Genomic DNA, 26,295 nt, shown 5'->3' with positions numbered 1-26,295 from the left:
GGTTGCGGTGAGCCGAGATCGCGCCACTGCACTCCAGCCTGGGTAACAAGAGCGAAACTCCGTCTCAAAAAAAAAAAAAAAAAGCTTGCCTTGCCTGAGAAAAAGAAAAGAGCCAATGTTATTGGAATGGTGTGATCAAGCAAGGATAGGATATAAGAGGGCAGTGAACATAAGTAGTTTCTATTTGATTTCAAATGAGACGGAAAACATCAGGGGTATCTGAGCAGGCAAGTGACATGATGTGATTTACATTTAAATTAAGTTTAAAGATACAAACAGAGTCCATACACGGTACAAATATAATTGAGAGTTGTGTTTGTACCTGAGAAGCCTTAACAACAATAAAATTTCCTTCTGGAATAAATAAAAGGCCAAATTTAATTTACCTGATACAAGTTACCCATTGTGAAGAACCTTAAAATGTAGTTTTATTAAGCTGGGCTAAGATAGACAAGTAGCAAGTACAAATTAGCTTGTAGAAAGTTCTAGAAAAGAGTATTAATTTGAACTATAACACATTTCAAAGACAGAGAACACTAAAAATGTTTTTGATGAGTGGCTAACCATGAGCTACTGAAATAGGCTAGGCTGACCTACTGTATAACTATCTAAAGTCCTGAATGATCTTCAGAGATTACCCAAAACTGGCCTAAACACTGTATCAGCTCCTCTGTTTCCTCAATCTTCGAGAAGGCAGTATGAATTCCCTAAAATACCTTGTCACTCAAACGAGGCCTGGTGTAGTTTACTGGTTATAAGTAAGCTTTTGGCTAAGGGTAGGTGCTTCTACTCACCTATATAATTCCAGAGCCAAGAAAAACTAAAATAAAACCCGATCCCTTTTATGCCTCCAATCCTAACTTCCCTTCTGTTTAGCTTTAGAATATACTATGATCTACAATAGGGAATGAAAAATTTAGACACATACATAGGAAATCTAGATATCACTAACATGTAGAAACGGAACATTTAAGCCCTAAATTCTGACACTTTAAGTGTAATATATTGGGGTGGGTTTGGTAGCTCATTCCTGTAATCCCAGCACTTTGGGAAGCCAGGAGTTCAGACCAGCCTGGGCAACATGGTGAAACCCATCTCCACTAAAAATATAAGAATTAGCCAGGCGTGGTGGTGCATGCCTGTAACCCCAGCTACTCAGGAGGCTGAGGCACGAGAATCAGTTGAACCCAGGAGGCAGAAGTTGCAGTGAGCCAAGATTGTGCCACTGCACTCCAGCCTGGGCAAAAGAGCGAGATTCTGTCTCAAAAAAATAAAAGTATATTTTAAATCTGGCCTCAAAAGAAAATTGCATTGCACTATTTAATTTATAAGCTAAACATCCTTACTATCCAAACACAAATGGATTGTCCTATACTACTGTGTCATTGACAATAGTAGGTTAAAAGTCTCTATGAATTGGTAAACATATGCAACTGAAGAAGTAAAAGAGATGAGTAATTATAAACGTATTTAAACAACATTTCTCAAATTGGCTGCTGAGCTGGTCACCCACCCCTTGCTAGCCACTTGCTGGAAATAAAGGGGAATAGTGAGGTAGAAAGATTAAAAAATAATTCCTATTCTCAAACAATAATATTCTTATTTCTGAAAGTCTCAGGCAATAAAATATATATTTAGGTTGAACACACCAAAATTTTTCAGAAAAGGAGACAACATATATGAAATTTTTAACCCACAATAATTCAAAATGTATTTTGTTTCATGAATAAAGAAAAGCAATTAAAATTCACTAATGTAGTTCACTACCAGAAACAAAGCTATAATAATTTTTAAAAATATATCTCTATTATACATTAACTGCCAGAACTTACTTATTTTCTAAGAAAAACTTTTTTTTTGTGGAAGGTTTAGTAAAATATGTCCATCCCAAACAGTGATAATGGATAAAATGGAAGGAAGGGGTGAGTCATTCAAACATGCTCCCCTCCTTCCCGGTTCCCAGAAACGACATTACCAGAAACAGTAGCTAAGATAACATCCAAACACAATAGTTGTTCCATAGTATAAGCTCATGATACAGTTTACTGTAGAAAGGTACTATGTTTCAGGTCTGAGTTTTTTGGCTATTAAAGAAAAACGCCATTATAATTTTTAAATTCCATGCATAAAGGTAAATTGAAAGTAAAATTTACTTACTTTAGCAATCTGCAGCAACACAATGCAGTGTTTAATTGATTCTACCATGCTCTATAAAAACAAAACATTGATTTTTAGGATCTTGGCCCAAATAAAATGGATGTATAATGTTAAAGCTTAAAATACAAGAATCAGTTCAAATGTGTAGGGTTTAAGTCCATACTACACAAGAAATATCCTCTTTGGATCTAATGGGACCTAATATGTTGAAAATGTCAAATGAAGTTATTAATTAGCAGTTCTATTAATTTTAAGGAATGCCATAAATTGTTAATTTATACTAAATAATATATATCTTTTTAAATTTTTTAAAATTAAAAAAAAAATTTTAATGAGGCAAGGTCTCACTATTGCAGTGGCTATTCACAGGCATGATTATAGCACGCCACAGCCTCAAACTCATGGGCTCAAGCCATCCCCTTCCTTCAGCCTCCCGAGTAGCTGGCACTATGTGCACTTGGGACCATGCCTGGCTCTAAATGGTTTTTCAACACTTCAAACAGAAAGACATACAAATCCTATTAACTTCTAGTTCTTTTTTTTTTTTTTTTTTTGAGACGGAGTTTTGCTCTTGTTACCCAGGCTGGAGTGCAATGGCACGATCTCGGCTCACCGCAACCTCCGCCTCCTGGGTTCAGGCAATTCTCCTGCCTCAGCCTCCTGAGTAGCTGGGATTACAGGCACGCACCACCGTGCCCAGCTAATTTTTGTATTTTGAGTAGAGACGGGGTTTCACCGTGTTGACCAGGATGGTCTCGATCTCTTGACCTCGTGATCCACCCACCTCGGCCTCCCAAAGTGCTGGGATTACAGGCTTGAGCCACCGCGCCCAGCCAACTTTCTAGTTCTTACATCAACAGCAGTAACCCTAAGAAATCTACTTTATGCTTGCGAAAATGCTGAAAAGAAAAAAAGAAAAAAAAAGAAATCTACTTAAGATGTTGATGGGCTGGGTACGGTGGTGCACACCTGTAATTCCACTGCTTTGGTAGGCCACAGCAGGACGATTGCTTGAGGCTAGGAGACCAGCCTGGTAAACATAGCAAAATTCCATTTAACAAATAATTTAAATAAAAATTAGCCATGCATGGTAGCAGGTGCCTGTAGTTGTAGCTACTCAAATAGCTGAAGGATTGTATAAGCCCATGAGGAGTTCGAGGCTGCAGTGAGATTGACTGCACCATTATACTCGACTGAACCATTATACTCCAGCCTGGAAGACACAGCAAGACCTTGTTTCTTAAAACAAATAAAAAGACTTTGATGGAAGTATGGAGAATAAAGGATGCTGTCACAACACTGGTGAACCAAATTATTATTTTGCCTGTTTTAAAATTTTGGTCAAGGGACACATCTCATTAGTAGCGCATTATATAATGTCAGAAGTCCACTATATTGGAAAACTTGAATTACAATATATTATAATAAGAAAGAGACCAGCTGCAGTGGCTCATGCCTACAATCCTACCACTTTTGAATGCTGAGGAGGGAGGATCGTTTGAACCCAGGAGCTGAGACCCGGGCAACATAGCAAGACCCTGCCTTAAGAATCAAAGAAATCAAAAAAAAAAAAAAAAAAAAGAATCAAAGAAATCAATTAATTAATTTTTTAAAAATATGAAAGAATATATCCACTATGTATTGATGACATCTTTTATCTAAGGTTTCAGACAAGACCAGAAACAGGCAAATGGTACATGAAGTCAATTTCAATTATGGGGATTATTCTATTAATACTATTTTTAATTCCTTTAGAAAATAATACAATTCTTAAGCACCCCTGTATAAATTCATAAAAGCATCTCAATTGCTCTCATCAACAGTGGCAGCTTAAAATAGAAATAACATTTTACAACATTTTCTAATGCAAAGTCAGAGTGTATCAAACACATAACTTACATTTGTTGTCTCTTTGAGCGTTTCAATTTTCTGTGAAAAATAATGTTTAAACAGAAATAATCAGAAGCATAAAGAAGCACAATTGTTTTTTACTGACTAGTCATTTAAAGAATTTTACCTACCTAGCACCTCAGTGAGAAAAAACAAAAACAAAAAAAATAAATAAATAAAAAGAATTTTACCAAAACGTACTCATTCTAAGTGAGTACAACCAAGTTGGGAAGGGGGTACTTTTTATTTCGTTTTTTTATCTAAATCAATTATTTATATAAGAACTCCAGATATTTTATGAATTATATACCCTCTTTAATAAAATTCATGTGATTCAATTAAAGTTTGTAATAATAATATGAAACATTCTTATTCCTTACCTGAAAATAAGTTTTTCCTTTTCTATGAACTTCACTTATTTTTAAATCACATTAATCTCTCCTAAATTGTGAGTTTTGTTCTCGTTGCCCAGGCTGGAGTGCAATGCTGCCATCTTGGCTCACCACAACTTCTGCCTCCCAGGTTCAAGTGATTCTCCTGCCTCAGCCTCCCCAGTAGCTGGGATAACAGGTATGCGTCACCACACCTGGCTAATTTTGTATTTTTAGTAGAGACGGGTTTCTCCATGTTGGTTGGGATGGTCTCGAATTCCAAACCTCAGGTGACCCACCCACCTTGGCCTCCCAAAGTGCTGAGATTACAGGCATGAGCTACCACATCCAGCCCTAAGTTGTTTTAAAATGACATGGGACTAAATCCCAAAACTAAGACTGAAAGGTGAGTTAGAACATGAGTTACTATTACCAGGCATAAAAGAGCCAAATGCCAGGCTATACAGTCAACAGAAATGCCAAAAAGAAAAAAAAAAAAAAAAAAAGCCAAGGAGAGGAAAAACGTTAATTAGAAAAAAGACAATATGCAAACTACAAAGTAGCTGTCAGAAATGCAAGGGAGAGAATAGCAGAACCATAATAAAGCTGTATTTGTTTTGTTTCTTCATATATGGTTTTTTGTTTATTCTGAATATTCTTGCTGGTTGGTTTATTGGTATCTGAAGTGACCATATGTAAATATAATAACTTTCTACCTTCAACATATGACACATGAAAAGGAAAGAACTTAGGGATATGATACAGAAAAGGTATTATATTAAAACTCTGGGCCGGGCGTGGTGGCTCACACCTATAATCCCAGCACTTTGGGAGGCTGAGGCAGGTGGATCACCTCAGGTCAGGAGTTTGAGACCAGCCTGGCCAACATGGTGAAACCCCATCTGCACTAAAAATACAAAAATTAGCCGAGCGTAGTGGTGCATGCCTGTAATCCCAGCTACTTGGGAGGTTGAGACAGGAAAATCGCTTTAACCCAGAAGGCAGAGGTTGTAGTGAGCCAAGATCACATTACTGCACTCCAGCCTGGGCAACAGAGCAAGACTCTTGTCTCAAAAACAAACAAACAAACAAACAAACAAACAAAAAACTCTGTACATTATCCTTTGGTTTAATTATGAAACCATAACAGAAATTCATCAGAAAAGTCCCCTTTGAGGTCCATATGGCAATAATATTATAATAGGTCAATAATATTATTATAGTAAGTAAAAACACATTAAGGTACTTAATGTTCTCCAAAAGCCTCTTGAATTTAAAATCTTTAAAGTCAAAATCATGGTTATGGAAGTTACCTTTCTTTGTTCATCTTCTTTGCAATTTTGAAGCTTGTCATCAAAAAGCTATAAGATTTTAAAAAATGGTTATAGTATCAAGCCACTTTGCTACACTGTGTACATTCACTAAACACAGAAAAGCAACATTAGTTCTTAAACACATTTCTTCCAGGGATGATTTATATGTTATTTTCAAGACAACATGTATTTTTTTCGAGGCACTGAATCAAAGTCAGATTCTATTGTATGAAATCATTTTAACTCATCAAGGTCAATCACTCTAGAAGAATTATAAGCAAAAGAAAACAGATGACTTTTAAGAAATTAATATATCAATTCAAACTTCAAGTTTTTTCTGCTTTGTTTTTCAAGTTTATGATCAGTCCTTTCCCAGCACCTTTGCTTTTAATTAATTTTAAGTAGAAACTGAAGGAGACGATTCATTTCAGTAATGATAAAGGAGGTAGAGAAATCATCTCCCCATATTCCATCTCCCTCGAATTAAAATATTAGTAGAAACTGAGCCACTAAAACACACAGTTTCATGAAAATTTTAAACAGAATATGAACAAAATCTGGCCTTATTTTTTCTAATTATGTCTACAAATTTACCTTTTTCTTAATGACCAAAAAAAGGATTATATAAATATGCCATTCACCAATATAATTAGCGATGAAGATCTCTGAATAAGTCACCTAGATCTTTGAAGTCTGCTTTAAAAACTGCTGAACCACATGTGGGCTATTTTTACTCAAAAATCAAGTTCAGTAACATTTTCTATTTCTATAAATTTAATATACAAACTAATGCCATACCTTTAATTGTTCAATCAAGATTTGAAGGTAAGCATCAGCTTCTGTAAGTTTTTTGTCAAAGTCTTGGACACTAGGAATAAATCCTGAATCCAAACCCTAGAGAAAGAGAAAATTTGCAATAAATCTACCAGAACCCAAGCAATGAATGTTTACTAGTACACAAAATACTTCTTCCTTCATACATGAAGACATTTCAATTTTTAAAATATAGTTCTACTTTGACACAAATAATAGGTCTATTTAAATAGTGGCACATCAATCTTCCTCATCAACTTGGAGCACTGCTTCCCTTCTCATCAGTTACACATGCTGCTGCTCAAACTGGATTTATTCTTCTCTACAGAATCACTTTCTTGTCTCCCCTAAGCCCTATAATTGGCTTCCAATCACCACCAGAACAACAGTAATTTAACAAAGGAAGATAAACAAAACCCACCTAGATTAGCTACTTTCCCCCTTTTTGTTCAGGTTATTCCTCCCTTCCCTTAATGTTAACTTCATATTGTTTAGTTCTACCATTCCTCAACCCACCCCACGATCTCTGAAGTCTTCCTCCCTTCTCCCCTATTAAAGAAAGAACCTCAAAGTTTTCTCTTCTAAGAGGTGGCCTCACTCTAAGTGAAAGTAGCAACACCTCTCCTAATCAAGTTTCCTACTCACTTTCACCCTTGGCATGAACATTACACTCTAGACATGGTATAGATGTTTATTTAGAAGGCCTACTTATTTATCTCAGTCTAAAAGTGCAGCATTTGCATGTCCTACTTTTTGCATACTTAAGAGCATGGGATTCTTATGTTTTAATTTTACCCAAAGAAACTTTTTGCGTTCTTAATCATCTCTGACTAAAAAATACATCAATCCTGGGTGTAAAACACAAAACAGCTGGAGACAATACCACAACCACTATGCCACATTTGCATGCCCAGTCGTCATATTGTTAAGCAGGAGTGTCATACTGTTAAGCAGTAGGGTTAGGAACTGCTACTATAAAAATCCCAGCCCAACCACAAAATTCTGCTCTAAATGGGTAAAATATACTTGATCAACATATCCATCTCACACTTGACTTTCACTTGTCACCTCTTCCCTGCCTTTGCCCAAAGCATGCTGATAAATTTTCACATTCTCATTTTAGTAAACTGAAGCCAGTTTATTTTATATTACAGCAACACCTGATCTTTGTAGACTTTATCATTAAAGCATTTTTACAACCATTATCTCAAAACACCAAATTGAGATGGTATGGTATTATGGAAATAGCAATGGGCTGGCAAATCTGGTGTCTAATTCTAATATCTATCATGACATTGTGGCTGTCCAAACTTCGGTTTTCTTACCTGCCAAATACAGGCATCCTCCTCCTCCTATTATTAGTACAGCAGCTGCTACTTCTACTAAAGACAACGACTAATAACACTATCAATTACTACTATTACAGTACTTTTGTTATTCTTCTCAAACTAAAATTCAAATTTTGAACCAAAGAAAAAATAGAATTTGATTAAAAATCTAAGTCTATTAAGACCATGGGAAAAATCAACTTATCTCATAATTTGTTTTCTTTTTCAAATTCAAAGGCGATAAATACGTCTACTTTTTTTTACATACATGTCAAGAAACTATTTGACAATGAGCATTACAAAGCCCCTTCCCAATGAGAGATAACACGTATAAAAACAAAGTTGAAGAAAAAAAATTTTAATAAACAATGTATATAAAATCCAGGTATTTTTATAAAATTGTGGTTAAACATCTTCGTTTTTAAAGATGACCCAAAGAATTTCCTATTATAGACATTTACTATATATAGTTTGATAAAAGATATAGAAATGGATAGATACATCATATTTCATAGATTATTAGAGTACTGCACTATGAAAGAAAGAAGCAAATTTATTTCCATGTTACTGTGCCACAAAATCAGGACGGTTTGGCTTTTTTTTTGGTTTTATTTCACATAGCAGTGTAACATGATTATCAATAAACTATCAAGATCCAGTTAAAATCAGCCAAATACATTGTTTATGCTAAATATTTTTAAAGGTCAATTGCATATTCATAAATGAATAAAAAAGCATCTGAGAGGAGAAAAGTGATCTTTAAGTATTTTCACTCTTCTTAATCCATTTAGACTTACCATTGTAAAAATCTAAAACATCCAATTAGATTAAAAATCATCCAATGACTGAATGGAAACAGATTTAAATTACTGCTATCTGAACCTTACCTAAATTAATTCTTCAAAAACAACCCTCTGATGTTCGTAGAATCATATAAATCATTTGGTGCTTCTTAGAATTGCCTCTAGATAGTCTTCCACAACTTTCTTTTAACCCTAGAATAAACTTCACACTTCACAAGATCCAAGCCAAAGATCTACTCATCAACCCATTTTTCTTTGGTTTATAAACGTTCTAACAGGAGGTTTATGACAGCTATCAGCTTAAAATCCCAGAACTGGCCCAATCACCCTTGCATAGTAATTCACAAATTTTTTTCATGTACTTAATAGGAAAATTTATGTATATAGTTGCCCTAACTGCAACCAGTAAAATATCATGTACAAATTCATCAATAACACAAACCAGTAGTTAACAAGAACTGTTTTCTCAAATCTAGTAAAATTAATGCACTAGAAGAAAGCACAAGTATGACTATACATTGTGACTTACAGCATCAGTCACCTAATTAAACTTCCCACTCACAGAAGTTCCTTTCATAACAACTTTGAAAGTCATCTAGTCTTAAGTATCTCATGAGATGAGAAACCCATTACTTCCTAATGTAGATTTTATAAAAATTCTCCTGAAATATTAATTGTTCCTCTTTCCATTCAACATTTAGAACATTAAGTCACAATATTCATATTAATCCTTTTTAATGGAGTTTTATTTTTATTTATTTTTTGAGACAGGGTCTTGCTCTGTCACCCAGGCTGGAGTGCAGTAGTGCAATCAGGGCTCACTGCAGCCTCAACCTCCTGAGCTCAAGGAATCCTCCCACCTTAGACTCCCAAGTAGCTGGGACTATAGGCATGTGCCACCAAGCCCAGATAATTTTTTATTTTTATTATTTTGTGCAACATAGTAAGACGCTGTCTGCACAAAAAAATAAAGACTCCTGGGCTTAAGCAATCCTCCCACCTCAGCAACCCAAAAAGTGCTGAGATTACAGTGTGGATGAATGCGCCTGACCAAGTTTTAAACAGGACTAACTCCTTTACCATGTTGAGGGTGGTCTTTGAAAAGAACTTGGAATAGGGCAGACCCTTTCAGACAGAGTGTGAATTCATACTTCTTACAGTAGCTTTTGAGAACAAGTAAGTTGGGAGTCAAATAGATACACATTCCAGTACTCTGTACTTGCTCTAACATTTATCATAATTGAATATTTGAGTGACTTCTCTGAAGGATTAAAACTCCATAAGGGCAGGAACTATGCCATTCATTCATCAGTATCCTAATCAGGGCCAGCTCAGTGTTAAATAAACGCTCATGGCACTGGCTACCACGACTGGAAATTGTTGATACCACATCGGTCTTCATGACCTCTTCTCCCGAGATTTCTCTTGCCTTTCTGTTCTCTTTCTCCTTTTCTCTACTCCCTCAAGCCTTTTATTCATGTTGTCTTTCCTTCTCTTTTGTCCAAGTCCTTCAGCAGTAACTGAAGTAATTATGTCACATTATTGGCACTCAGGACCAAAGCGGTTGCTGCTCTTTGGTTTATTATACTGATGTGAGAGCCACAGCTCTAATTTGATGATTCCTGTATGAATTCATTTAATGTTTAAATTATTAGAGAAATAAAGACAAAGTGGTCTGTGTTGTAAAAAGAAATTAAATTAGAAGAATCTCAATAGAAATTAAACTTCAATCTAACCGTAAAATTTAGAATCTGTAAAGAAAAACCATTTCTGTGGTGAATATGCTAAAAAAAAGTCTCTGGTTTTCAAAAACACTTTATTAATAAGGAAATCTACTCTAGCCTAGGCAACCAAGACCCTGTCTCAAAAAAAAGAAAGAAAAAGAAAGAGAGAGCGGGAGAGAGGTTGGGGGAAGGGAGTGGGGAGAGAGGGAAGAGTGGAGGAGAGAGGGAAGAGAGGAGAGGAGAGGAGGGGACAGGTGGGGAAAGAGGAAGGCAGGGTGAAGGGAAGGGCAAGGTGAAGGGTAAGGGGAGGGCAGGGCAAGGGGAAGGGGAAGGGAAGAGAAGGGGAAGGGCAAGGGAAGGAAAAGAAAAAGGGAAGGAAAAGACAGAGGGAAGGAAAGGAAAGGAGAGAGGAGAGAGAAGGAAGGAAAAGAAAGAGGAAAGGAAAGGAAAGGAAGAGGAAGAGAAAAGGAAAGAGGAAAGGAGAGGAAACAGGAGAGGAGAGAGGGAAAGAAGGAAGGGAGAAAGAAGAAAAAAGAACAGAAAAAAAAGAAAAAGAAAAGAAAAAAGAGAGAGAAAGTAGATACATAAATTCAAGAATAACACATACTTCTGTATCATCTGGGATCTATGTATCCAGTTTAACAGAAGAAGAGAAACATATACATCTAAACCAATTTAAGGGGAATTTCTAAAATAATATATCTAGACTTGTAGAAGAATATCAAACTGCCTCAAAACTGTATGTCAGTACTTCCTACTACCTTTCTAATAAAGTTAAGTAACACTACTTTTTTCAGAAGGCACTTAAAAGCTAACAAATGTTCAGCAAAATCAATTCTTATTAATGATTTTAGTTGGGACATTAAACACTATTTATACTTTATACATATACATAACTGAATGTTTTACTCCCATTAAAAGGAGTACTGAAAGAGAAGTCCTTAAAACTATCTTAAGTACATATGAATTACAGTTGCTTTGGAGAGACATTTCCTTAGTAAAACAATACGAGTCAATTCCTGAGGCAGAGAAGGAGCTTTTAAAGTAATTCCTGCTGACAGAGGAAGAGTAATGAACAGTGGAGATAAAGGTGAGCTTCTTGAGTCCAGAATCAGGAAATTAAGAAACCTGTGGGTGACCTGAGGAACTGAGAATAAGGTAGAACAGGAAGGCTGAGTAATAACATTGTAAAAAGAAATTCACAAATGAGTAACTATTTTCATATCTAATTTTATTTCACAGTGAAAACTTAAAGGATTAAGTGCCCTATATGCAGTACTTTTTTTATACGGCAAAATCATATATAATAAAAATATGTTATAAAAAGAGAAAAAGAAAATATATTAGAAATAAGTTATTTCTTGTCTTATAGAAAAATTCAGAATAACAAGAAAAACAGGTAAGTTATCAGCAGTAGAACCATAAAATAAAACAACAGCTCAAAAACTTAACAAAGGAAAAACACAGAACTAGCCTCCTAATGAAAAATAAATGGCATGAATCTGGACAAAAGTAGACATTTTTTAAAAATTAGCAAAAACACACAGCCTATAATAAAAGTAATGAAAACTTAGTAGGAATGTCTTTTGATTAAAATATGAGAATATTGGAAAGTTTATGTTCACAATTAGCAATTTGAGATGACATGCATCACAGATAATCTTTCATCCAATGAAAGAAGTATAGAGCATACTTACAATTCAATCACTTACAATTATTTTTGAAAATTCAAGAACTGGAGAGATACCAGAAGACTGGAAAAAAGCAAGTGTGGTACTGATCTTCCATAAAGGTAAGGAAAAGAGAGAATAGAAAGTTACCATGCTGTGAGTCTAACATCAATAATCAAGTAAAGGAATAATAAGAGAAAAATCTGTAACTACACAGAGGAAAAGTAGGTACATGAGCAGCAAGTGGCAAGTTAAAAAAAAAAAAAGATTATGCCAAACATAATGGCCTTTCTGTTCCTTAGAAATTTAAATTAGTAAATTCTTTAGAGAAATGACATTTTGTCTCCCTACCAAAAGTGGGTTTGATGTTGGAAAAAAAAGCATATTAAAGAAACCTGAAATATTAATTATACCATGATTTTATGTAAGGCATACTAATCTGTGATTTCCTTGGATTATTGAAAATTTGGAAACATATAAAACCCCTATTTGTCCCTGTGGTTTATTCACTTCTGCTAAAGGAAGAACAGGACTTAGAAGAACAGAGAAGTTCTGAGCTTAAGAATTTCACCTCTTTTAATCCTAAGGAGTATTCAACTATCAATTCATTTGGAGTGAAGATCATCAATTCAAAAATATCTGTAAAATTGAGCCTAGTATTAAACCTTTCCTTTCACTGTACCTTAGGGCAGCTATTTTCTATTTAAGCCAATGTCTTGATAATCTAAGGTTTCAAATTAGGTTCTCTATTGTCAATATGGTAGCTGTAGCTACCTTACCAACTGCTAGGTACCCCAAGAATGCCCTAAAAAGTAAGATCTTTTTCTGTAGTTCTAAGTAAGCAGTTCTAACACCATGGATACACAATGTATATTAAAGTTTTTTCAGAGTATTAGGTACTCTACTAAATACTTTCCAGCTTTCTCATTTGATCATTTTAACACAGTAAGGTAGGCAGATATTAAACCCTATTTTATAAGTGCTTGCCTAAATCATCCAGCTGATATTTTTTTCAATTGGGATATCAACCTAGTCCTCTGACCAAATCCATTATACTTTTCTATTAAATCACAATGATATTTAAAAGGAGTTCATGACAGAAGGGCACTAAAATATAATCTAAAATTTGCCTGAAGGCTCTTGATGTAGTGGAAATGAGTACAAGCTTTAAGGACTCATATAGTTTTAAATCTTGAATCTTCAACTTTCTAATGAATTACCTGTGTGATCTAGACAAATTACTTTTTCTACCTCCATTTTCTCATCCATGAGTATAATAATAAACCAATCAAGGTCACTGGAGAGATGAAATGAGTAATAGGTGCAAAGTAACACAGTGGTAGGTGTTCTACTTCCCTTTCATAATTTGGAGCCTTAGATAACCAGGATTCACCACCATATCTCCAGGCCCTCACATATAGAAAGCACTTAATGAGTACTGATGGATAAAATAAAAATGAATACGTAACTAGATAATACTATAACCATAGGCAATTTTCATAGAGATCTACAATCAAGTAAAGGCTATGAGCATAAGTTAAATTGTATTTAACATACGTTTTAAAAACAAGTTGTAAGTTGATGAATTGCCAAGAAGATTAGAGAATGGTAATAAAAAAGGAATGAATAACAGACAAAACAAGTGGTAAAACAAAGTATGGAAAACAGACCAGGAAAAATATTCCAATATGAGATGTTCAGAAAAGCACCGAGTATTATGATTGAACCACAAAAGGTAAATTGTACTTATTACCTTGGTAACAAAGAATCAAACAATATAAAGAAAGTGTTTTTTTTATAAGAGAATCTAATTTTTAAACATATGTTAGTTCTTTGAAAAACCAGAATTGCTTTTATCTTTAAATTTACAAAGAGAGGTTCAGTTGCTGTTAAAATATAAATAACACAAAACCAGTATGAATCGCTCACCTATAGTCCTGACAGAAATGAGCTGCTTTACAAACAGGAATCAAGTACAGCTAAAATTCATGAACTTCAATCATAACCCTTGGCACAATTTCTTACTCTTCATGATACCCTCATCTAATACTAATATACCCTTCGATTTATAGAACAAAACACAAATACTAACTCCATAAAGTGATTTGGTCACTTAAACAACTAAACAGTAAAGGTTTGGGATTGGTACCATTTTCCTCTATTTAAATCACTGACAGCTTGTCTTTCCCAGACACTCCCAATTTATTCAACAAAGCATATAAGAAGTTACTAAACTAACCAAAACAAATAAAAACCTTAAGTCTGTAAATAGGATGACCATATATTTTAGTTTGCCTGGAACAGTCAGTGTATGCCTGGTTGTCTCAGCAAAATTATTATTAGCAGCCTCCTTCACTCAAGCATCCCAGTTTAGGCTATTGCATCCTATATAGAGAGGGTGACTAAATTATATGGTCACCCTCTCTATATAAGATGTAGCTAGCATTTTTAAGACATAAATGTCATGAAAGGCATATAAAATTGCCTCAGATGATTCAGAATTCAGCAAACTGCCTTTTTAAAAAAATTATAAAACCTAAAATGAAATGAGTTTACAGGTTCTGAATCCAGAAAGCAAACTACAGAAATAAAAGACACTGGAATTCAACGCAGTTAATATTAACCAAGTGGTTACCTTATGCTAGATAAGTAGACACATGAATAATACTGAAGTTACATTTTTATGTTATTTTACTTATGCACTAGAAGTTTCATTTTTAAAAATGCACACACACACACACACATACACACACACACACACCCCTGAAATAAAACACGTGCAACACAACACATGAAATGCAGCTAACCCTGGGGAATGGGATTGAGGAAAGGGGGCATTTGAGACAGGGACTGTTAGTTTTTACTTTACACATTCATGTTGTTTAATTTTTTAAATAAATACGCATTTATTTTATAATTTACATTCAAAAGCTTTATGTAAAAATGTTCAGAACCTACAGGTTATAAACATTTTTAGAAAATTTTATAACCATTTTAGCATGCAAGGTTAAGAATTATTATTTTAAAATTACCTATAAAATTCTAAAATGTTTTTGAGGAATAAATCTGGCAAATGCTGAAGCTGCTCAGATACACATTTCCAAGCAAAAAAGCAGGATAACAAATTTATAATATCATTTAAAGGTAAAGCATGCACTAGCAAAAAGCACTTAAAACTTCGTAATCACTACTATACTGGAATAAATAAAATAATGAAAAGTGGCCAATAAAACAAAGTGAAATGGCAAAGCTTTTTTTTTCCACATCCTTCCTGCCAACATGATTATGACTCAACATTCAAGAAAGCAATCTCTTAAAGAAGAAAACACCTACTTCATCACACCACCTAACAAAGCACTGTTGGACTACATGGTGCCAGCAATCAGCCAAGGCTTTTCTTCTGAATACTTTAGTTGGTTAAGCTACTTGTAATATCTTACTTAAAAGTCACAGGGTAAATCATTCCAGATCTAAATAAACTCTTGAGAGGATGAAAAAAAAAATTCTTCCATTCCCCAATCTCATATTAAGAACATTTTGGAAAACCTATCTGGAGTCTACTTTTAAGGATCCATCAAAAATGAGTAAGTTTCCTGCAAATGTTCTACGAACAACTAGGAAACATTAACATTAAATACGTGAATCCTTAAAACTGAGTATTTTAGTAGTTCAAGTTCTGAAATAACCGCAAAATTCTTATAGCCTAATAGTTATTGAAAATTTGATTATGAAATGTTTTCAGAAACAAAACCTAATATAGTCATCTAACAAGACTGGATCTCTATAGCAGAATATAACAAATTGACAAATTAATACTCAAGGGGATAGCTAATCAGACTAACAGATGATCAGTCACATGCAAACAAAAGAAAACAATGACCTTGACTTGAATAGACTCAACAATTGTTTTGACATTTACCTCTTAGAAATTATATATGCTAAAGCTGCCTTCCTATATCTGATTTTAGCTGCCAATGAGTATCAGTTAGAAGAAAACAGATTTGGTTTTTGCTAAAGTTGTTAAAAAGTGCATACAAAATTACTGATTTAGTTTAATTGTCAGAAATCTATCAAGATGATCTAAAATACAAGCCAATCAAGACAGGACTTTGTTTTACTCTTTTTATCTCCCCCGGGCTAGTGTTTGGTTTGTAGCAAGTCCTCAATAAAAATTCTGGAAATGAATTAAGGAATTCTGCAATGTGCCTGTTAACATTTAAACACAAAAAGTAATCAAAGAACTGAAAGTTCTTGCAGATTATAAATCAGAATATTCATGGAAAAATCATAAATAACTCAGACTCATTGTTAGAGATTTATTATATTAGTTGGTCGCTATAATGTATGGCTGTTGAATTTTTCTAAGGCTAATTAAAAGTTTTTAAGAAGAAAGAGAAATTGACTAGGAGAAAAAGACACTGAAATAAATGGCAGTAAAACAAGAAGCAAGATGAGGCAATGACAATGGTCTTGTCACTCTAAAAACTCATTCTCTCATGCCAAATCTTATCCTGAGCACATTTTTACACATACTATTCTGGGTCTTAGAATTTAGGGTTACAGGGCATCTCTTATGACTATGCCCTGTGCTGGATGTGTTTGGGGATGCCAAGATGAGGCAGATACAGATCTAAAAGAGTTCATTCTATTAGAGGAAATACATATCTGTCTACAAGTAACTGATTCAAGCATGTTATCAGAAAGATGCTAAGAAATTGAAAAGGATAAAGTTAGACGGATGAGAAAGTTTTCACAGAGGAAGCATTAGAGAGTGTAGGATTTGGACAGAAATGGGAGGGGTAAAGTACTACAGCAGTGGGCCCTGGTAGGAAACAGCATAATCAGATACAATGTTTGAACTTTTCTTTAAGTGACTACAGTACCTATAGAAGTGAGAGTAGGGCTAAGAAAACTAACAAGGGATGCTGAGGTACTCAGGAATTAGGAGCTTCAAGTAGCCTGAAGGAGCAAGAAAAAAAAACAAGGTTCCCATAGACCAGAGGAGGAGCTACTACTCCGTGGACATGGATGGCTCTAAGATAGTCACTGCCAGAACTGTCTCAAAGTAGGGAAGGAGCAGAAGGAATAAATACTCCAAAGGCCTTTTGTCCCTTCCATTTTCTGTCACTGCTTCCCACTGGCTAAATCCCAACCAGAAGCCAAAGGATAAAGGATCCCAGATGCCGCAAGCTGTAAAAGTCAGCTTCCTAGAGCACAGAAGAGAGAAGGGCAGAGAACAAATCTGCAAAAAAATTGAGAATATGGCCGGGTGTGTGGCTCACACCTGTAATCCTAGCTCTTTGGAAGGTGGAGGAGGGCAGATCACAAGGTCAGGAGTTCAAGAGCAGCCTGACCAATATGGTAAAACCTCGTCTCTACTAAAAAAAATTACAAAAATTAGCTGGGTGTGGTGACGCATGCCTGTAGTCCCAGGTTGAGGTAGGAGAAGCGCTTGAACCTGGGAGGCCGAGGTTGCAGTGAGCCAAAGTCACACCACTGCACTCCTGCCTGGCAAAAGAGACTCCATCCCCTCCCCCCCCACCGAAAAAAAGAAAAGTAAAAGAAAAGAAAAGAAAATGGAGAATAACCAGAAGAGGCATACTCCTTGATGGGGCTGGGAAGCACAAGGAGGCCAACTGAGGAACAATATTCTCTTACAGAAGAATGTATGATGTTTTTCGGATCTGGATGCTGAATCTCAAGGAAACCAAATTAGTGACTAAAATGGAATAAGTACCAGGGTTTGAGGAGCATGGTGACCAAAGGATGGAGATTGCCAGAGCAGCACCCTGATTCTCTCTGGAGGAAATAAAAGAGCAAGAGTCTTCTAGGCTCTAGTCCTAGTCATTCCTTTTCTTTTCTTTTTTTTTTTTTTTTTGAGACGGAGTTTCACTCTTGTTACCCAGGTTGGAGTGTAATGGCGTGATTTTGGCTCACCGCAACCTCTGCCTCCTGGGTTCAAGCTAATCTCCTGCCTCAGCCTCCTGAGAAGCTGGGATTACTGGGATGCACCACCACTCCTGGCTAATTTTTGTATTTTTAGTAGAGATGGGCTTTCTCCACGTTGGTCAGGCTGGTCTCGAACTCCTGACCTCAGGTGATCCACTCACCTCGTCATTCTACTCTCTACCTATGTGACCATGAGCAAGTTGTTTGGCTTGAGACTGATTCCTCCACAATTAAAAAAAAAAAAAGTAGAAATGGAATCAGAACTTGAAAATTCTCTCCAGCTTTAGGATTCTGTGATACCAATACTTAGGTAAACAACCAGGTTCACCAGGAGAATAAATTCATCACCATATTGGAAAACCTGGGGCCTATGTATTCACCTTAATAAAAATTAATTTCATTTAAATAAACATAGTACCAATTTGTAGGTTCCAACTGCAGCCCAAGTCCTCCATGGTATGACAAAATATGTCAAAACAGAAGCAAACTCCGTCATTTAGTGTAACCTTGAAACTGAATGAGAAAGACTAACACAACCAGATTTAAAAATATGCTCTGGAATGCAGAAAGCAGAATAACTTGGTTGAAATGACACATTTTGGAAAAAAACGAGTTGTTTAGTCAATACAGTAAAGAAGCCAAGTTCTTAAAGGTGTCTCCAGAAATAAATGAACTCCAATATGGGAGGAACTACAGCTCTCTTTTCTCTTTCATGTGCACGCACGTGTACACACACACACAGCAACCAAACCATTCATTCATTCATGACACAAATATTTATTAAATGTCTATTATGGCCAGGTACTATCACCATCTTCAAAGGATGTCTCTAAGGACAATAGAGATAATAGTAATGGCAAATGTAATTAAGCATTACCTAATCATCTGAAATCAGCTAAAATTTCACCTTTAAAGCAGTTTCCCTGACATTCTAGCTAGGCTGCATGCTTTTTCCTATGATACTTACAGCACCCCAGAACCTATTACTGCTAGTACTACTATTAGTATAATTTTAATCATGTTAGAGGTCCTTTGGATTGGGTAAAGGGTGGTGGGGACAGGCTAGAGTGCAATGGTGTGACCTTGGGTCACTGCAATATCTCTTGGAGTTCAAGCAATTCTCCTGCCTCAGCCTCCTGAGTAGCTGCAATTACAGGCACCCACCATCATGCCCAGCTAATTTTTGTACGTTTAGTAGAGACAGGGTTTTACCATAATGGCCAGGCTGCCCTCAAACTCCTGACCTCAGGTGATCCGCCAGCTACCCAGAGTGCTGTAATTACAGACGTGAGCCACTGTGCCCCACTCTGCCCACCATTTTTAACAGTTTCTTTTTTTTTTTTTTTAAGACAGAGTTTTGCTCTTGCTGCCCAGGCTGGAGTGCCAGCTCACTGCAACCTCTGCCTCACGGGTTCAAGCGATTTCTCCTGCCTCAGCCTCCCGAGTAGTTGGGATTACAGGCACGTGCTACCACGCCTGCCTAATTTTGTATTTTCAGTAGAGACAGGGTTTCTCCTTGTTGGTCAGGCTGGTCTCAAACTCCCAACCTCAGGTTATCCACCTGCCTCGGCCTCCCAAAGTGTTAATTACAGGATTGAACCACTGCACCTGGCCAACACTGTTTCTAAACATTTTTCCAATCCCTTGTGTCTCATGTCTGGTAGCAACCAGGGAGCTTGATGACCTAGGAAACATTTTTAACTCACAGGGAAAAACCTAACTCCAACAAAACTGAGCCAAACATTTGTACACTTAGGCTATTATTGTCACATATTTTGATCACTTAAGCATCTGTTAAACATCTATGTGCCATGCACTGGACTAGGGAAAAAGGCCCAGGGGATACAAAGACGAGTAAGAACCCCAGATCTCTAGGAAATCAGGGTCTAATGCAAGAATCAGAGATGTTAAAAAATTTACAATACAACTTAGTGAAGTCTGTAATATAGAGATGAACAAAGTGCTGTAGTAGCACATACAAGAGTAACAAACTCACCCTGCCTGAAGGAAGGCATCATAGAAAAAGTTAACACAGGAGCTGCATGTTAAGGAAAAACTGGAGGCCTATCACTTGAGATATAGTGGGGTAATCTAACTAAGAGAGAAAGGCTGTGAAAAGACAAACAACTGTGAGAGGCTATGGCATGTTCTCAATGAGAAACAGTTCACAGCAGATGCCGTGAGTAAAGCACCTGAAACTGAGTCCGGACTCGGGCCTCCAGGACATGCTGGGCAGCTGGACTGTGGCAAGGGGGAGCCAATATACATTCTTAACTATAAGAGTGACAATCCACTCTGAATTTGTTCTTGGATAAAAAGGACGGGTAAGGGGAGTCCAATGACAGACTACCCAGAAAGCCTTGCGAAAGTCTAGGTAAGAGACCATAAGGGCCTGAATTAAAGCATTATCATCTAGGAAAAAAGTGCTGAATCTGAAAAATATTACTAAGGCAAACATAATAGGACCTCTGGTGACTGGAGATGGAAAATAAGATGGAAAGCAGCTTTAAATGCCTGTGTGTAGAACTTGATTAAAATATTCAAGGAGGAATACTAGGTTTAATTGTATTGTTAGTATAAGAACTATTCTTTCAAGCATAACAATCTGTTTAAACTTTTATTGAAAATCTTCCTAAATATAATTTTCTAAGTATACTATAGCAATCATAAAGTCTTTATATAAAGAATCATCATAAACATGCTATTCTACAGTAGAAAGTTTAGCAATTGACAGAGCTCAACATATCTCAGGGGACATCCTAGAGCTTGCTTTTCAGAATAAAAGCCTGATTATCAGATTGTTTTCTTGTCATTGTCCCCTTTCTTAATCAATAGTGTAAACCATGCGAGTGCCTGACTTTCCATCCAGCAGAACATGGTGCTACCAAAATAATGCTCTTTCCTGGCTGAACCAAACTTACAGTTAAATTCCCTGCTATTCTTCACATCAACAGAGGAAGTGGGGATGGTTGAACATACAAAATATAATCATCTTTTCACATTATAAAAATTTGAAAAGTTTCACATTAAAAAAATCATAAAACTTTAGAAATACCAAAGTGAATGGGACCCGTAGACAGCCTTTGCAGCCTAGTATTTACTGAAGGGCATTTCCAAATACAATGCCATCTCTGTCAAAGCCAAACTCAGGACACTTTGGAAACAGATGCAACTTGTATGGTATCTTTCTTGTTTCTCATTTAAGTTCTCAAATCAGACTATAAATCTGTTTGGTTTTTATTTTTTTTGAGACAGAGTTTCGCTTTTTGTTACCCAGGCTGGAGTGCAATGGCGCGATCTCAGCTCACCGCAACCTCCGCCTCCTGGGTTCAGGCAATTCTCCTGCCTCAGCCTCCTGAGTAGCTGGGATTACAGGCACGTGCCACCATGCCCAGCTAATTTTTTGTATTTTTAGTAGAGACGGGGTTTCACCATGTTGACCAGGATGGTCTCGATCTCTTGACCTCGTCATCCACCCGCCTCGGCCTCCCAAAGTGCAGGGATTACAGGCATGAGCCACCGCGCCCGGCCGGTTTTTTTTTTTTTTTTTTTTAAGAGATTTTTTTGTTTTGTTTTGTTTTGTTTTTTGAGACAGAATCTTGTTCTCTGTCATCCAGGCTAGAGTGCAGTGGTGCGATCATAGCTTATTGTAACCTCAAACTCCTGGGCTCAAGGGATTCTCCCACCTCAGCTTCCCAAGCAGCCGGGACTACAGGTGCACACCACCGTGCTCAGTTCATTTTTAAATTTTTATTGGGGCAGGGGCAGGGGCAGGGTTCTGGCTTTGTTGCCCAGGCTGGTCTCCAATTCCTAAGCTCAAGCAATTCTCCTGCCTCAGCCTCCCAAAGTGTTGGGATTGCAGGCGTGAGCCACCACGCCTGGCCCAAATCTGATTTAATGATGCATGCACCTTCTCTGGACTAGGAAAGGTAATATGGTATTTTTATCTAGGTTGTCTCCAGTTGGGCTGTACCAAAAAAAAAAACCAAAAAAGTAAAAATAAATGACAGATGCTAACACTATTCATTAAAGGGCTTCATCACCTACTTAGTTCATTATAGGCAATGTTCAAGAGAGATTATTCATACATAACTACATGAGAATTTCCAGTTTTAAAGTTCACTGTAAAAACTCTTAAAACTGCAACTACTACTCTAAGATCCTTCCAGCTTTTCCATTGAGAAACTAGACATTACTTGTTTTAAACTTCCTTAATACAGCTAAAAGTAAAGTTTAATCAAAAAGCAAAACAAAGTATTACTTCAAATGAGCAAAAACTAGTTTTCTTGTTCAATACATCTCTCAGCCTTTCATAACAAATATTTGTAATACGGTATGAATGTCAGAAAAAAAAGTGCATTACTCAAATATGCTTTCTAGTTCATTATTCTCAACTTTCCATAACTCGACTGGGCTGAGAACCCCATAAACTATACCAAAGTTTTCAGTATTTTTGCACAAGCTACCCAAAAAGCATAAAATCACCCCCTTCCCTACATACGTAATCAAAAACAATAGCATCCATAATTATTTTATGCACAAAAAATACAGGGCCAGGCATGAACACGGTGCCAAAACTAAGACACCGTGAAAAAACACTTGGAATGCAACTGGAGATTCTATTAATGGGCAATTGGTCTAAATTAAGCTTTCACGTAAGGGAAGGCTTAACTTTTCTGCTTAAAATCATATTGAGACAGCTTTCAAAAGGAAAACAGAGTTCCACAAAAATGAATTTAAAAATAGGAGATTTCCTCCAAAGTCTGCTTTGGAGGCGAATGCCCTCTCGGTGGAATTGGAGGCTCTGGCCTCAGCCTCCACCCCACCTCAGCTGAGGAAGTGAAGAGAGCTTCCCAGGAAGAGGGGCCCGGGTAGCCCCGTCGTCCTACTCACCCCAGGGGGCCGCGGGAAGGAGACTGGGTGAGCAAGACATTCGCGCCCCGGCCTGGCCCCGGGGACTCAAGGGTGGGGGCCGGCCCCTCTCCCAGATACTCCGGGTCTACTCACTCCGCAAGTGGCCAGCAAGAAAGCCATTCGCCAAGGCCCCCGCCCTCTGTGCCTCCAGGGGAGGGAGCCGGGGGCTGTTCCCGGCACCCTTGTTTCTTCCCCTTTCGACCGGATCCCCGGACTGCGGCGCAGGCAGTCCAGAGTGAGGTTTAGCCCATCCCTCGGGACACCCCCCTTCACCCCCCAACCCCTGCTTCGTCCCCTCCCCGGCGGAGGGGCTGCCCCGATTGGCTGGCCCTGGCGGCTCCTGGCAAAGAGACCCCTGGCGATTGGCCATGGGTCACCTGCTGTAGGAGGTGAGCGGCCGACGATTGGCGGTTGGGCCAGTTTTGGGTGGAGAGGCCGAGGGAGCCAGCCGCCCGCGGGAAGGGTGCGCAGCGGCGGGCGGGCATCTTGAGGGCCACGCCCAGACCCGCGACCCAGCCGCCTCTGCGAGGGGCGGGGGCTCACCTTGGGGAAGTGCGCCTGGGGACAAGCGGCTTCCGCAGCGTCGGCGCTGCCCTGGGAAAGGGAGATTGCGCTCTGGGAAGCTCAGCTTGGCTTCGGGGCTCCAGGGCCGCGGATTCCCACTAGATAGCGACTGGAGAAGGGCCCGTGGGCACCAGCGTGCCTCACCTACACCCCGGCTTCTAGCGTGCCATCCTCTAGTTCCTGGCAGCTGTAGGGCCTGGGCCCCGGAGTTTCATCTTGATAACGGATTTTGCTTACTTCCGGAAAGTTGTGGCGCCTGAGGGTTGAAGGAGTGAGGGGAGGAGGAGATACTGTATCAGTAAACAAAAGCATGGGCGCCTCTGTTTTTATTAATCCGGTGAGGCATCGTGGGTTTGCTGTTGTGCCACAGCTCCATAAGGAATGTAGGTGGCTTGTGAAGATGCTTCAGGAATCCAAATGGCGCAAACTGCAAATTATATCGAAAGTTTGGACTTAAGAGGACCTCGACAGAGAATCACCCAAAATGCAGGGAATCACAGACATAAGTGATTAACTTATTGATCTGGAGGATGAGCGCCTTTTTTCCTCTTGCTGGTTTTTCCTATGGTTAGGTATATACCTATCCCTCCCCTTTTCAGGACTCTACTAAATGTCCAATTAGCTTTTGTATTTTTATAGCTCTACTGGTACCCACTACAAAACCTAGCACAGGGCATACTGCACAAACAGCGCGATGCTGGCCAGGCGTGGTGGCTCACTCCTGTAATCCCAGCACTTTGGGGAGGCGGAGGCTGGGAGCGGGTTGGGGGAAGATCCGAGGCCAAGAGTTGAAGACCCCAAAAACAAAGGGCACAATGCTTGCTGAATAAATATGCTAATCTGCTGGACTCAGTGTTAAAGATATCTTCAGTTTGTTTTATGTAAATCACTTCAAAATGCCCAACACCAGATGCAGTCTCCTCTTTCCCCTACCCACTCTAAAAGCTGGGTCCTCTGCCAGGGCTCCCTGCCTCAGTTCTAAATGAAACCACCATCATCCACCCTAATACGCAAACCATAAACCTAGCAGTCCTCTTAGACACCTCCCCCATTCCCACATTCAGTGCATCACCAAGTTCTGTCATTTTACCTACTAAATACACTCCCCATTCTGTCCATCTCTCTCCATTGCCACCACCCTATAACAGGTCCTGGCCTGTTGGAATAATCTTACTAAAGTCTTGAATCTACTCTGGCTTCTCCAATTCATTCTCAACACTATAGCCAGAGCAGTATTTCTATAACCAATTTTATTACCCCCTTCATTGCCTCCCCCAGTTAATGAACTTTAACTGCTTTCCACTGAGTTGTGCTTAGGATACAATTCAATTCAATATTTAACAATGGCCGCCAAGGTTTAGCCTTCCCTACCCATTAGCTCTGTCTTTTACCTTGTAGTACCTATTTTCTGCTTTGCACACAATGGCATTTTTCAAGCTCCTTTAATTTGCCAAGGACCTTCCAATCTCAGGGCTTTGGCACATGCTCTTATTTCTTTTATATCATCCCCTTAACATTAATCCCCACACTTCACTTATTTACTTCTACTCATCATTTCCTCCCTGCCAATGTCAGTTCTTCCTATCACACATCGTCATAGCCCATGTAACTCTCCTTTGTGGAACTTACTACAGCTGTAATTTTACATTTATCTTAGTTATTAAATTTTTTTAGAGACAAGGTCATAGGTCTCATGTTGTCCATGCTGAACTCACTCCTGGGCTCAAAGTGATCTTCCTGCCTCAGGAATAGCTGGGACTACAGGCGCACACACCACCTTGCCTAACTTGAGTTATTATTTTTAATCAACTTTATTGAGTTATAATTTACATGTGATAAAATGCATCCATTTTAAATGCACAATATGTTTTCATAAACATATGCACACATGTAACCACCATGATTAAGAAAGTATTTCCCATTTCCCTCATGCTTCTCTGCAGTCAATCCCATGAACCACTGCTCTGCTTTCTATTTGTGTTATTCTTTAATGTTGATCTATACCACTAGACTGTAAGCTTAACGAAGTGAGGATCCCATCTAATTGTCTTCAGCACCATATCATCATTATTTAGCAGAATTCCTGGCACATACTAAGTCCTCAAATGGATTTCTTATGTTAATAGATTCTGAAAAGAAACATTAATTTTCTGATAAATAATAATAAACGATAAACAATGGTGGAGAGAAAAAAACATTAATTTTGCCAGATGTCCATGGTCAGCATCTAACCTTCACTAATACTCTTAAATTTTCCTTTAATAGCTGCTTTTCTAGCAGTTAATGTTGTGCCTAGGGGAGCCCTAAGGACTTAATTCCATATTAGCTGATCAAATGGTTCTCTAAGCCAGGAAGGGGAAAAAAAAAAAAAGCCTACATCTCTAATTCTGCCTGTACTGTACTGTTTGACTCTACAAGGGACAAAATACTTATTTACTCTATGTTACAATTACATATTAAGAGATCCCATTTCTCCATCAATCACAGTTTAATACTAGAGATTGCTATTTGTTGCAGACATGCGATTCTCATTTTCCTAATCTTAGTGTAAAGTTAGTGTGCATAAAAGATGTAGCATTTAAAATGAAAAGTAATTACACAATACAAAGCAACTTTACTCATCTTGTACCAAGAAACTATAACCAAATTTGACAACTCATTTTGTTAAAAAAAAAAAAAAGCCTAAACTAAAAGCTGTTAAAGCCCATTAGGAGTTGAAAAGAAAAAAAAAAAAACCCAAAGCTGTTTCAAAACAAAGTGACCAATGCCTAAAACTCATATATGACAGGTGATTTCCAA

At 37.7% G+C, this 26,295-nt stretch overlaps 1 protein-coding gene across 8 annotated transcripts in view; it reads right to left on the bottom strand.

The window, feature by feature from the left end:
• Positions 1 to 26,295, bottom strand: part of OSBPL9 (oxysterol binding protein like 9) — a 209,562-nt gene that overhangs the window by 62,164 nt on the left and 121,103 nt on the right. For 4 of the 8 annotated variants that reach the window (XR_001104578.3, XM_012434518.2, XM_012434517.3 and 1 more), the window contains exons 5-9: positions 12,112 to 12,180; positions 6,530 to 6,625; positions 5,732 to 5,779; positions 4,057 to 4,086; positions 2,158 to 2,208 (exon numbers count right to left, since the gene is read on the bottom strand). Coding sequence is in view for 7 of the 8 variants with exons in the window: in XM_012434518.2 (XP_012289941.2) it covers positions 2,158 to 2,208; positions 4,057 to 4,086; positions 5,732 to 5,779; positions 6,530 to 6,625; positions 12,112 to 12,180 (294 nt within the window). In the remaining variant the exon portion in view is untranslated. Of the gene's footprint in view, positions 1 to 2,157; positions 2,209 to 4,056; positions 4,087 to 5,731; positions 5,780 to 6,529; positions 6,626 to 12,111; positions 12,181 to 23,025; positions 23,169 to 26,295 lie in introns of those variants that run through there. The other 4 variants (XM_012434521.3, XM_012434520.3, XM_012434524.3 and 1 more) reach the window with 2 other exon arrangements.

The sequence above is a fragment of the Aotus nancymaae genome, unplaced genomic scaffold (genome assembly GCF_030222135.1).
Source record: "Aotus nancymaae isolate 86718 unplaced genomic scaffold, 86718_ANA_hifiasm-v0.15.2.pri h1tg000007l, whole genome shotgun sequence".
In the NCBI taxonomy this organism is placed as follows: Eukaryota; Metazoa; Chordata; class Mammalia; order Primates; family Aotidae; genus Aotus; species Aotus nancymaae.
This window is presented reverse-complemented; position numbering and strand designations above follow the sequence as displayed.